General features: G+C 46.4%; 1 protein-coding gene across 1 annotated transcript in view; it reads left to right on the top strand.

Annotated features, from left to right (window-relative positions):
* The window catches only part of NLK (nemo like kinase), a 108,207-nt gene that overhangs the window by 85,673 nt on the left and 9,608 nt on the right, over positions 1-12,926 (top strand). Inside the window, exons 5-7 of the mRNA XM_020810729.3 lie at positions 159-244; positions 1,389-1,598; positions 5,323-5,424. Of these exons, the coding sequence (XP_020666388.1) occupies positions 159-244; positions 1,389-1,598; positions 5,323-5,424 (398 nt within the window). The remainder of the gene's footprint in view (positions 1-158; positions 245-1,388; positions 1,599-5,322; positions 5,425-12,926) is intronic.

Below are 12,926 nucleotides of genomic sequence, written 5' to 3'. Positions count from 1 at the left end.
TTACTCTATTTATTAGCAGAAAGGTTCCTCTTTCTTTGCACCTCTGGTAAAAAGAAATCCATTGACAAACAGTATTGTGGCTGAGCATCATTTGTAAAAAAAATTTAACTTCTGTATGTTTATTTTGGATCTCTGCTTGTCTGTTTGTTTTCTTCTAGGTCTGAAATACCTACATTCAGCTGGTATTTTGCATCGAGACATTAAACCGGGGAACCTGCTCGTGAACAGCAACTGTGTTCTTAAGGTGTCTTCTTTTATGCCTGTATAAAATAATAATGCATGTGCCAGAGGCCATCCAGGTTTTGCCACTTCCTTTGGGGTCTGGGGGAAGAAAATATATATATTTGCACTGCAAATGCAGCATTAGTTAGCCACTATCTAACTGTGAAGTGTCCTCGTCAGATGACTCTGCCTTATGTTGACTCAAGCAGTTTCACTGAGTGGGAGATTGCAGAAAACTGTGCTTTTCATCCCTACTGGCTCTTGAAACAGACCCTGAAATGCACAAAAGCCAGGAGCACCTGTTACTCTCTAAATGTAATATTGCACATTTGTGCATCAACAAGTCCCACTGAGTTCTGCAGGACAGGCTCCCAGGTATTCTAATGACATCCCACCTATAATTAAAGGGGGCGTCTGAACATTACCAGGAAAGAGCCACATCATGGCTCATGGGCACCGTTGTGTTGTATCCTCTTCAGAGCTTTTACAAAAGGAGCATAGGAACACAATAACAACACAGTACAATAATAAAGTCATATACAGATTGTTAAATAGCTTTCACGGGGCAAACTCCTGTTCATTGTACGAAAAAATGCTCGTAAGTCAGATGGCAGAAGCTGAAATTGGAGCTGAAGAAAAGGAAATCTTGGGAATCAAAGCTAATTCCACTCCTGTATTGGAACGATTTAATCTCGAGCCAGCCATGGGCCAACTCAGCAAATGTAAAAGCTTGCTACCCTTCTGGCAGCTGTGGATTTTAGTTTAAGGCATTTGCTGAAATATTTTGGCCTTTGGTCATTTCCTCCATGGGATGGCACAAGAGATTACACCTGCCTCTTAACATGTGTAGATTTCCACATCCTTTCCGTACTCCAGTGTGTTCAAATGCACATGTAACTTAACGCTTCTTTTCCACCCCTGGTGGTGGTGAGCAATGCCAGCGTCTCCCAAACCCACATGTGCATCAAACCATAAGAGAGTCCTGGCTTGTGTTGGTTGTGTTGGGCATGAAATAAACTCATCCTGAGGTCCCAAATCACATTAAATGTCGTTTGTATACTCCTGTATGCCTGGAGTTGCCACCCATTCAATTTGCTGTTCTTATTTCTGCCTAAACATACCAAGCTTTTACATCTCTCCCCCCCCTTTTTTTTTAAACTCTCCAGATCTGTGATTTCGGCCTGGCCAGAGTTGAAGAGTTAGATGAATCTCGTCACATGACTCAGGAAGTTGTCACTCAGTATTACCGAGCTCCCGAAATCTTAATGGGCAGCCGGCATTACAGTAACGCAATCGACCTCTGGTCCGTGGGCTGCATCTTTGCCGAACTGCTAGGGAGAAGAATATTGTTCCAAGCGCAGAGTCCCATCCAGCAGGTATAAGAAGGGCTTCAGCCCTGACGTGGTCCATGCCCTTGATTTCTGGGGTGGGTGGGTCTCTGAATCTTGGGGCCGACAAAATTACTTTGTGTTGCCTTTTGGCTGTTCTGACTGCTTGGGAATCCATTTGTCTGAATGCAATAGCCTTGTCTTAGAGCAGTGGTTCCCAACCTTGGGTCACCCAGGTGTTCCCGGACTGCATGTCCCAGAAACCTCTGGCCAGCACATCTGGTAGTGAAGGTTTCTGGGAGTTTTAGTCCAAGAACATTTGGGAACCCATGGTCTTAGAAAATGCCTTGTGACTATGTTTTCCTAGCATGGGCAGCTTGGGTTGTCCATTTAACCAGAAACGCCTACTATTTCTCTCTCTGGGCAACTTCAAAGAGCCAGGTGCTATTTTACAGACCTGTGCGGATAAAATTCTTGATACAATTCAGGTAACTGTCAAGGGCTTAAATTGGGGCTGGGCACCTGCAACAGGTATGAAGGGGCAGTTTTCCCCTTCCAGGACCCACCATGAATAGCACCAGACCCACGCATTCCCATTCAGAAAAGGCCTTTCTGGTTTCCAGGTTCTGCTTCTGGTTTGGGAGGCTTGGGCAGTAAACAGTAGGGAGTGAAATGGACCAGTATAGCATAGGCATCCTTCAGTCTCGAGAGACTATGGTAACATGCTCTGAATTGAGGAGTGTCCTCTCCAGAGCATGAAGCCCGGGTAAGGTAATATGGAGGATAGGCTGTTACCCAAGCAGCAGATCCCCCTTCTCCACATTGCTGAAATGGTCCAATGGAAAGGCAAGAGCCAATACGACTGGTTCCAGCAACATCGCAGGAGTTGGCAGAACGACACGAGCTGCCTTCGGGACTCCAGCTCCGGATTTTGCCTCGAGGTTAACTCCTGAAGCCTTTTCCATGAGTGGATATAGCCATAAGGCAGTGGAGGTTTGAAATCGGAGTTTTCCTTCTCCTAGATGGGCTGCCTTCCATGGCTGACGAGCCCTACCTACCCGGCCTGTTCTTTAATAGTGCGAAAGTATAATCTGACACTTAAAACTTTCCTGCCTCCCAGGCTTATGCAAATCTAATTGGCTTTCCTATTTACCTGGGACACGCTCTTTTAAAGCAGAAAGTCCCAGTATTCCTTACGAAAAACACTGTTCCAGGATCATAAAGTAACCATTGTCCCCTCCTCCCATCACTTCTCCTTCTGTCTGTCTCTCTCACACACACGCACATACGGGACATGTGGCGTGGGAGAGCAGGGGCCTTGATAAAGGCCTTTAGGTTACGGGGGCGGGGCTGTCTCTGGTCTGAAACCCTGCAGAGCTGCAGCCAGCAGAAGGGACCAATAATGCTCCCCAAAAGCAGTGATTTATCTGCTTCAGCCATTGGCAGTGTTTAATGGCCAGAATCCTGTTAGTCCATACCTGCTCGCGTAACCTGATTGGCGTAAAGCTCAGCTGCCAATTGCCGCCAGTTGAGAAGTCAGTGCAGGTGTTCATAGAATCGTAGAATCAAGGAGTTGTAAGGGGTTCATAAGGCCATTGAATCCAACCCGATCTCTCTCTCTCTCTCTCTCTCTCTCTCTCTGTGACTTTCCTTCCCTTTTTGCTCTCTTTTTAACTTATTGACAAAATGTGTTCAGTGATTTGATTCATCGAGGCTTCCATTGATGAAAGGGTGGAGTGCACGGTGAGAGTTAAGTGGCACCCCAGCGTGGTGGGCTGGCGGCCTCTTTCCCCCCCACCCACCCCAATCATCCTACCTAGGCTCTCATCTCTCGCTTGAAAATAGCTAGGTTCCGGCTTGCTTATCTGGTTCCTACTCCCAGCAACCTTGTGAGATGGATAGTCATCCTTCCTGGGTAACAGATGGGGAACGGAGGCAGAGAGAATGAAGCTTGCCCAAGGCCGCCCATCTTGTCCGGGAGTTATGAGGACAAATGTGGGTGGTTGGTATGCTAGAAGAGCTTTCTAAAAAATCATGGTTCGTAAGAAAAGCGAAAGGCTGTGCTGAATACTTCCACAGAACGTTTGAACCACGGAGAAGGATGATGTATTTTGGTGGTTACCTTTTGAACTGGGCTAGTTTCTACTGTAGTCCGAGAGTCAAAATAAAATAAAATGTATAATGATTTGCCGATTCATGGGAAGAAGATCATGCCGTATCTGCCTGGATTTTCAGGTTTAGCAATGCACGCTTCTGGACGCGTGTTTGATAGTTGGACAGCCGTAAGAGTTCAGTGAGGCTCTGTATAAATAACGTTAGTTTTCTGAAGCTTAAAATCCTGGCATAGCATTCCTGTTCTTTCACTTTGACACATCTTGCCATGTCCTAAGGAAGAGCAGTTCTTCTGCTTTGGATTCCTTGACGGTTTAAATGTGGGGAACCAGCTACCTTTTGTGAGGTGATGATGCTCACTCAGGGAAGAGCACGTCCTTTTCTGATTCTCTCCCACCTTCCAGGAATCTTCAAGTTCACTCACTCCGTGTGCTGTTTACCTGGTAATTTTGTTGTTTAGTCGTTAAGTCGTGTCCGACTCTTTGTGACCCCTTGGACCAGAGCACGCCAGGCCCTCCTGTCTTCCACTGCCTCCCGGAATTGGGTCAAATTCACGTTGGTTGCTTCGATGACCCTGTCCAGCCATCTCGTCCTCCGTCGTCCCCTTCTCCTCTTGCCTTCACACTTTCCCAACATCAGGGTCTTTTCCAGGGAGTCTTCTCTTCTCCTGAGATGGCCAAAGTATTGGAGCCTCGGCTTCAGGATCTGTCCTTCCAGTGAGCACTCAGGGTTGATTTCCTTCAGAATGGACAGGTTTGTTCTCCTTGTAGTCCAGGAGACTCTCAAAAGTCTCCTCCAGCACCACAATTAAAAAGCATCAATTCTTTGGCGGTCAGCCTTCTTTATGGTCCAGCTCTCATTTCCATACATCACTACAGGAAAAACCATAGCTTTGACTATGCGGACCTTTGTCAGCAAGGTGATGCTTTTTAAGATGCTGTCTAGGTTTCTCATTACTTTCCTCCCAAGAAGCAGGTGTCTTTTAATTTCCTGGCTGCTGTCCCCATCTGCAGTGATCATGGAGCCCAGGAAAATAAAATCTGTCACTGCCTCCATATCTTTCCCTTCTATCTGCCAGGAGGTGACGGGACCAGTGGCCATGATCTTAGAGAGAGCTGGTTAAAGAATTTGGTAAAAGTCATGCTCTTGGTCTGAGTAATCTGGAAACTGAAAAGGCCTCTTTTCTTTGAGTTGCACAAATCAGGTGATGTTAGTTGCCTTGGCACCTCTTGGAGCCCAAAGATGGAACCAATCTAGGTAAATGAAATAAATAAGTAGATTCCAGTTACACTCCTTATCCTAATGATTTTGCGAGTTACAACAACATGTCATGACATAATTTCTTTGCTCCTCAAGTCCATAAGACTCGTCGTTTCTCCAGCAGCCAACTCACAGAGCTACTTTTCAGGAAAACTTATTTATCTTTGTGATCGGGTGCACTTTGCTCCTTTTACACTATAAGCCACCAAAACATATTCAGGGTATTTTTTTAAATGCCATATAATTTTTGCAAACAAGTGTTTGTACCAGCCTAGTTTCAACAGAAGAGCAAGAAAGACAAGGGGAAAGGATCACTGGGCAAAGATGTGCCTCTTTAAATAGAATTGTAGAAATATAAAATCAAGGATAACCCATTAATTTTTTTCCTCCATTTCCACAGCTGGATTTGATCACAGATCTTTTGGGAACACCGTCCCTGGAAGCCATGAGGACGGCTTGTGAAGGCGCCAAGGCACATATACTCAGGGGTCCTCATAAACAGGTAAGCTGAAGGGCCGTCCCTCTTGATTCTGCCAGAACCCCATCTCGCTGATCATTGGGTCTGGATGCAGGCTGGTCTCGTTTCGTCATTCACCTTCTGTGCCCCCCCTCGGTCCCATCCCCTCCCAGCAGGCGAGCAGAAGATGGGAGGAGACATGGCCAAAAGCTTGGAAAAGTTACTTTTGGGGATTACCACTCTACCAGTCTCTGTGGCCTCTGTTCATGGTGGCGGGGGGGGGGGAGTTGTAACTTTTCCAGACTCTGTCAACTAAGCTTTTCAAGGACTTTTAACTGGCTTGCAGTTGCAAATCCTCAAAGACAACTTTAATTGAATTAGTATCAAATCAAGAGATGTAAGCCCAGTAAACAGTTGGGGTGTAGTTCATCATAATTGCATCCTATCCTTCTTCCGTGATGGAGTTTGGTGTAACACAAATAAAGATCCCGGATGCTCTCCCTTCCGGAGACAGCTCCCGTATCAGCAGAATTGCTGCCCCATGCACCACACATTAGTCGTAACTTCATAGCCCGTCTCTGACACAAGATGTTTGGCCAGTAAAGCTTATTCCTCCCTTGGACCATTAGTTAATGTCACAGGGCCTTGCTTTTCTATGGTTCTTCTGACGTTACGAGACTCTTAAACAGATATTGAAAGGATACAAGAAGGAGACCAGAAGCAGTTCTAATTCTGTGTTCTGCTTCTCAAAGTGGCCAATCGCTTGCCTGCAGGAAGCCTGCTCGCAAATCCTGGGTGCAGCGGCTCTTTCTGTACTCCATTGACTAGCCACTGACACACCGTTCTGCTTCAGGTACTAGAGGTGATAACATGGCTCTCCTGCCTAGCAGTCATCGCTGCATCACGCAGCAGCCAGTTCCCTGTTTCCACAGTGTGTTTTCCGAGAGGCCGCGAGGACGAGACTTCTGGGTGGACAAAAGCCGTCGAGCATGGGCTTTTGAGTGTGGCATTCTGGTTCTTTGTGGAAGTCACACTATAGCAGGTCTTGAGAAGTCACACAGGGCTGACAGTGATGCCAAAGGCTATGACGAGGGCCAGTGAGCGAGGCAGAGTAAACGGGGAGAAGGTTCCAAGTCCGTATGTGACCATGGGAGGATATGAACCATACTTTTTGGCCAAATTAGGGTGAATGCAATCCAGTTGCTTGAGGCAAGCCACTTAACCTCAACTTCATTTACCATCGATGTGTTGGGTATTTCAGCAGAGGTTATAAGGAAATCAAGTGTAATATTTGGCGACTGTAAAGCTGACATTTGCATCTATCATATGACATGTGTCGAGGAACCCGTTTCTCATGCTGGCTCCAGGAGAGAACGTTGCTTCTGTGAAGAAATTGGATATGTACGATACCTAGAGAGAAAAAAATGCATCTTCTCCACTTGTAGACATTCCTGTCTCCCCTGTTTAAAGAATCGCTTTGCAGAACAATCAAGGACGGATCCACCGACAAATTTCAAACCAGTGCTGACAATATAAATATAAATATCTCAACGGGAGGCCTCTAGTGCTAGGAAAAAGAGTGCCTACTGTTTCATCTCCCTGTAAAATCCTGGCATGGCTTAAAAACTTTATGTAAAGCTGCCACTTGGCACACAGAGGAACAAATAAAATAACTGGAGGATTGTAAACATATTTTCTTAAAGGTTTGCAGGGAAAGTAGAATGCAAAACCTCCGTACATACAGTGGGCAATCTATGGCCTCCCCAGGTATTGTTGAATTGCTCTGTCATTTTATAGTCTTATAATCCTAGAACTGCAGAGTGGAAGAGACCCTTCCAGTCCCTTTCAAGGAAGCACCAGTGGGGGAATCGAACTCTCAACTTCTGGCTCCTCAGCCAGAGACCTCAAACGCTGAGCTATCCAGCAGTCTTCACCGGGAGATGTTTTTTTTTAAAAAAAAAACCACTGCCAGTCAGAGTAAAAAGTTCCAGGCTTAGACAGACCCACGATCTGGCCTGTTATAGTAAAGGGCTGAAATGACAGGAAGCCAGATATAGGATGAATATCAGGAAGAACTTCTTAACTGTCAGAGCAGTACGACGACGGAAGCCGTGACCTCAGGGGGAGGTGGCGAGCGCTCTGACAGATCTGCTTTGACCTGGATTCCTGCCTTATTTATTTATTTATTTATTTATTTATTTACAATATTTTTTAGCCGCACCATTGCCAGTGGCTTCTGAGCCAGAGGGGGTTGGACTGAATGGCCAGCTGATTCTATAAGAGAGCTTAATGTAGAATATTGTGATGGAAAGCAGTAGCCATCCTATTTTTGTCTACTTTCCCTGCCACTTTTATTTATTTTTCCTTTCCCCCAAAAAACGAGAGGAGCAAGCTGTGGCAGTTGAGAAAGATCTGCACAGGCAAAATGCCATGAAATCTTTTTGCACGTCTTGCCAGATTCTGTAAAGCAATGGGAGCACTTAACCTTTTCTATTAATATGGCCCCATAAATAGATATGGCAAAGGCTTGATGGCTTCATTATATTTTCAGGCAAAGCATGTGCTGGGCCTTGGTTGGCATATAGCATATTCCTCCCACATGCCAATAACAATTAATCATCTACTGCTAATAGGAAAGTTCTTACATAATCTTCCTTTCCCTGCTTCTGATGATTCCCCCCCCCCCCAAATAGCTGCCCATGCTATATATTCTGTTTTAGGCTTTGCTTCTAAAATTTGCATAGGAAAGAGCTGTATTGTTATAGTTAAAAACACCAGGCTAAAGAAACAGTAATGTAGAATAAACAACTTGGTAAGCTTGGAATTTTGAACCATGTGCCTTTTTTTCTGGAGAAAATGGCAGCATGGGCTTGCAGAAAGGGGTCGGGCCTATTTTTATCCTTGAAAATTACTTTTAATTTTGCAGCTTTTCCTTTGTTTCTCCTTAACCTATATTTAAGGGCCCCCTGCAGTCCTTTGGCAGGCTTCCTTGGGAGTAAATCTGATGGCATTCAGTAGGGCTTAATCAACCCGACTGTGATTCAGAAGCGTGACTGCAAAGGTTGTCCTGACTTTATTGTTGGGAAGCAGGACTTAGGGCTGACCTCCTGGAAGACAAGAGTGGGCCAGCATTCAAGATGTTTCCCCTCTTAGGGTCTCCAGAGAGCTGTGGCTCCACTTTCTCTGTGTTCTGCCATGCTCTAATAGGGAATGCCTGGTGGCCGTTAGCATGTGGGGTGGAGAAAAGAGAGGATCCACCTCTCTGAAGCCAGCCATAGGAAATGCCGGACTGTAGGGCCGAGCCCAACCCTTCAGGGGTCCCCCGGTGGCCAAGACCTCACGACTCCAGCATCGGTTGATTTGCTAGCATTTGTACAATTGTTTTATTCTCCCAAGGTTCTGCTTTTATGGCGAAGTGCTTTAAGCCAGTGGTCCCCAACCTTGGACCTCCAGATGTTCTTGAACTACAACTCCCAGAAGCCTTCACCACCACCTCTGCTGGCCAGGATTTCTGGGAGCTGAAGTCCAAGAACATCTGGAAGCCCAAGGTTGGGGACCACTGCTTTAAGTTATAATTCTCTGCTGTCTTGGCTTCCCACCCACTCCGGAATAGTGTCACTGAGGATTTTTACAAATCGGCTCCCAGGCTGAACGAGAGAGTTCTTACCCCTATCCTAAGCAGTCAGAGCGTGTAGAGGAGAGCTTGTTGAAAGGTTTAGCATGAAGATCTAATTGATGAAAAAGGCACAGAAGGAACAAAACAGCCGAGAGGCTGAGGCAGGAGCAAGGAAAGGGGGGAGAAAAGAAGCTGGTTTGTGAGCTACAGACACCCTCTCTTTCCCCTTGATGTCACGGGGACACAAACCTCCACCCATCAACCTGTGAACCTGGTCCTTTTGGCATGGGAGTGCGAGCACGCTCAGGTCTCCTCCTCAAAATGCTGGCTCAGTCTGCGGAGAAAGGCAAGCCACTGCATCCCCTGGCTGCCTGGAAGGCGCTCCAGAGCGTTTGTTAGGATGATTCTATCAAGGCCCCAACGCAATGTGGTCAGTTCCCACCTGTGTCTTTTTGCCCCCTTGGACCGATCTTTTCTGGCTGCTGGACTTCTCTTTTCGAAAAGGGACTCCTGCCCTGCTCCCATCTCCTGCCTCTGAAACATATTCTTATGCGGTTGCGGAGTATCCCGTACCCTTCGGAGTATCCCGTTACTGCTTTGGGTCATAGAACAGGATCTGGACAGACCAGAGGCCGCAACCTGACCGATGCTCAGTAGGACTGGAGGCTGATCAGGCCCTGAAGGGAAGCTTGCATCTCCGGAAGAGCACAGGCCATGAAATATTGCTCTGGCGCGTCCCACAAAATGGAGGCAAAAGGGACCGTCTTGTAAGGATTGTGAAGACATGTTGCTTGTGAGGCCGGGTGAGGGGGTCCCTGCCTCAGGCAGCAAGAGGCCAGGGGTGGGGAATTGTGCCATTCCTCTCCCCCCCCCCCCGGAAAGATGGAGAGGCTCCCCACCAGCAATGCAGACTCCCTCCCGGTCTACCTGGCTGGCCTTCCCCCCCCTCCATCCCACATTCGCTCAGTGATGCCGAGGGGCCTTGCGAAGAGGAGGTGAGCGGTAATGTTTCCGTTGCTGGGGCTGGATTACCGTAACGCCTCCTATGTGGGACTGCTTAGGGGTCACGTCAGGAACTTCTCAGCGGGTCCAAAATGCAGCTGCCAGGTGGCAGACTGGGGCAGGCCACAGGGATCTCATAAACCCACCTGACCTATAATAAAGCCCTACATATCTTGGGTCCCAGCGATCTCAAGGATGGCGTCCTCCCATAATGAGCCTGCTTGGGTGTCAAGGTCATCAGGAGAGACTTTTCTCTCAGTACCATCATCCTCACGGGTGCGTTTGGTGCAGACACAGGGCAGGGCCTTCTCAGTGGATGCTCCCAGAGACTGTGGAACTCCCTCCCACTGGAGGCCAGGCTGGCCCCGTCACTTCTGTCCTTCTGTAAGCAGGCAAAGACCTTTCTCTTCAGGCAAGCTTTTCCTGAGTGAATGGCTGCCTGAGTAGAGTTTTTTAATGGATGGTGGTGCCTTTACTGCTTTGAATGCAGTAAGGTGTTGCTTTTGTTTACTGTTTCTTAGAGTGATATTTGTTTGATCTTTTTTAGTATTTATATCCCTGCTTTTAGCTCATTAAATATTGGTTGTTCTGGGTTTTTCGGGCTCTTTGGCCGTGTTCTGAAGGTTGTTCTTCCTGACGTTTCGCCAGTCTCTGTGGCCAGCATCTTCAGAAGACAGGTTGCTGTCCTCTGAAGATGCCGGCCACAGAGAGAAACCCACAACAACCATTAGATCCCGTGAAAGCCTTCGCAAATATCATTGTTTTTTGATGACGTAACCCACCTTTTTAAGGAGAAAGGCGGGGTAAAAATATTTTAAATAAATAAATAAAATGTGCCAGATCATAACCAGAATCTGTGCCAAGGAGTCTACCTGCGCCTTTTGAGCAGAGACAGAAGGTGTTCTCAGAGTGCTTATTGCTGGCAGCTTTCCTAAAGAAATAAGAAAAAGATCTTTCTTGCTCACTCTGTAAACTAAATTTAATTATAAGTTAAGAAAGAAAAGAGGGAGGTTAATTTAAGCCGTGATGCATATTATTTCCAAAGCACAAATATGAGGAAAGCTGTAATAACTTTGGAGTGGTGCTTTATTTTCAAAAGCCAAATAGTTTTAATGAAATGTAACCAGAAACCATGCTGAAGAACCTTATGAATAACTCACGTGCTTGGAGCTGACATAAATGAAAATAAAACAGGTGGGGGTTTTTTAGGGGAGGGGGAGGTTCACTATATCCCAAAATATTTCCCTCGGACATCTTGAGAGGAGGGAATTCTGCTAAATAAGAAGCGATGCAGGCCAGCACCAGCAAAACGACCCTGGTTTGTCCCTCATGGAGTCCAGCGGGGAAGCCCTGCTTTAATACGGGTTAATAAACCAGGGGAAACCAGTCGAGATCAGAGAAGTTCTGACACACACACGCACAGACGCACACACACGCACACACCGTCGTCGGTGTCAGTGAACATTTGCAGAGCGACTCCATTTCAGAAATCCTGACTTAACAGAAGGGCTGTGGGAGACATTTGGGGACCCGTCAGGTTCCAAAAACACAAGAAGTGACAGAGTTTGGATTTGCAGCTGGTTTTGGATGGGGTTTTGGGGCTAATGCCCCAGAGAGCATGCTCACTTTCTCGATCTCGTCAACACGTTCTTCCCATGTGATTTTCATAGAAACGTGGTCAGTTTGTTGACCTCTCAACATCATACGACTCATCTTGTTTTGGTTTTACTTTCATAGAGCTCGTGACAGCTCCAAGAGAAGTCCGCCATCATTGTGTTGAAGCTTGCAATCCACAGTGGCGAAACCTTAGAATGTCTGTTGCGTTTAATGCCTTTTTGCACACCATGACTGCATTCCCGTGATAAGGCTGGCTTGACAAGAAGCCCGTTTGTCCTCGCTTTGTTTCTCTGCCGTAATGCAACTGCTCAACAACCTAAGTACAGTCTGTTTAGCATTATGATTCAGACTGGGTTTGTTTATTCCTTTACAAGCCAGGATTGCAAACCAAGGGTTATCCTGGTTATGAATCATGGCTTGTTTGGGTGTGGCAAGCTAGATTCCCTGATTCAAGTGGAGAACAAATAATTATTGGTTTTAGTGGTTGTGGGAAGGAAATGGACCTCCTACACCAGAACAATGCCATATCATTCGGTACAAACCCTTTGGATGGGATTCCGTTTTTAATCCGCAAGTAGAAAAGAAGCAGCACCAGTTTTTAATGAGACTCGTCGGTGTTAGGATCTCGGTGAGTTTGCTAAGTTGGGACTAAAGCCAGATTTCATTTTCTGCATTTTATAGAATGGGAGCCAGAATCCAATCAGTTAATGATGCCAGCATCAGTGCAGCAGCATTAATTGTGTCCTCAAAATCCTGTTAGTTTGACAAGGTGCCACTTGGATCATGTGACGGGTTCACAAGAAAGGATGCAAGTGCTGACAAGTGTCAGTTGGCCTTTGCAGTTGGTGCTCCTGCGTTTGCTCAGGCGTAAGCAACCAATAGGATCCTGGACCTAGTTCCCCTGGGAAAAAAGGGCCAGCAAGTTAAAAATAAAAGCTGCCCTCGTCCTACCCCAAACCTATTAATTTGAAAAGCTAAACGGGGTCAAGTTTGGTTAATACTTCAAAAAAAGATGACCAGGGGGAAGGGATCCTGCCTTAAAACCTGGAGACCTCTTCCTGTTGGAACTGATTATATTTGGCTGCGTGGTCTGCCTCTCCATACACAGGTTTCTGGGTTTTTCATTGCGTTAAAACAAAACCTTGAGATTTCTCGAGGATCCAAATTATGCTCCAGGTAACAACTCTATATAGGCTGAGCTTGTGTGTTTAAAAAAAAAAAAAACACATTAGGGCCAGGTGAATGACCCTGGTAGACTTCCCCAAGTTTACCCGGGGTGGTCACCCATGTTTTCCTCTCTCTGCCTGGCTCT

This window comes from Pogona vitticeps, chromosome 7, assembly GCF_051106095.1.
Source record: "Pogona vitticeps strain Pit_001003342236 chromosome 7, PviZW2.1, whole genome shotgun sequence".
Classification (NCBI taxonomy): Eukaryota; Metazoa; Chordata; class Lepidosauria; order Squamata; family Agamidae; genus Pogona; species Pogona vitticeps.
This window is presented reverse-complemented; position numbering and strand designations above follow the sequence as displayed.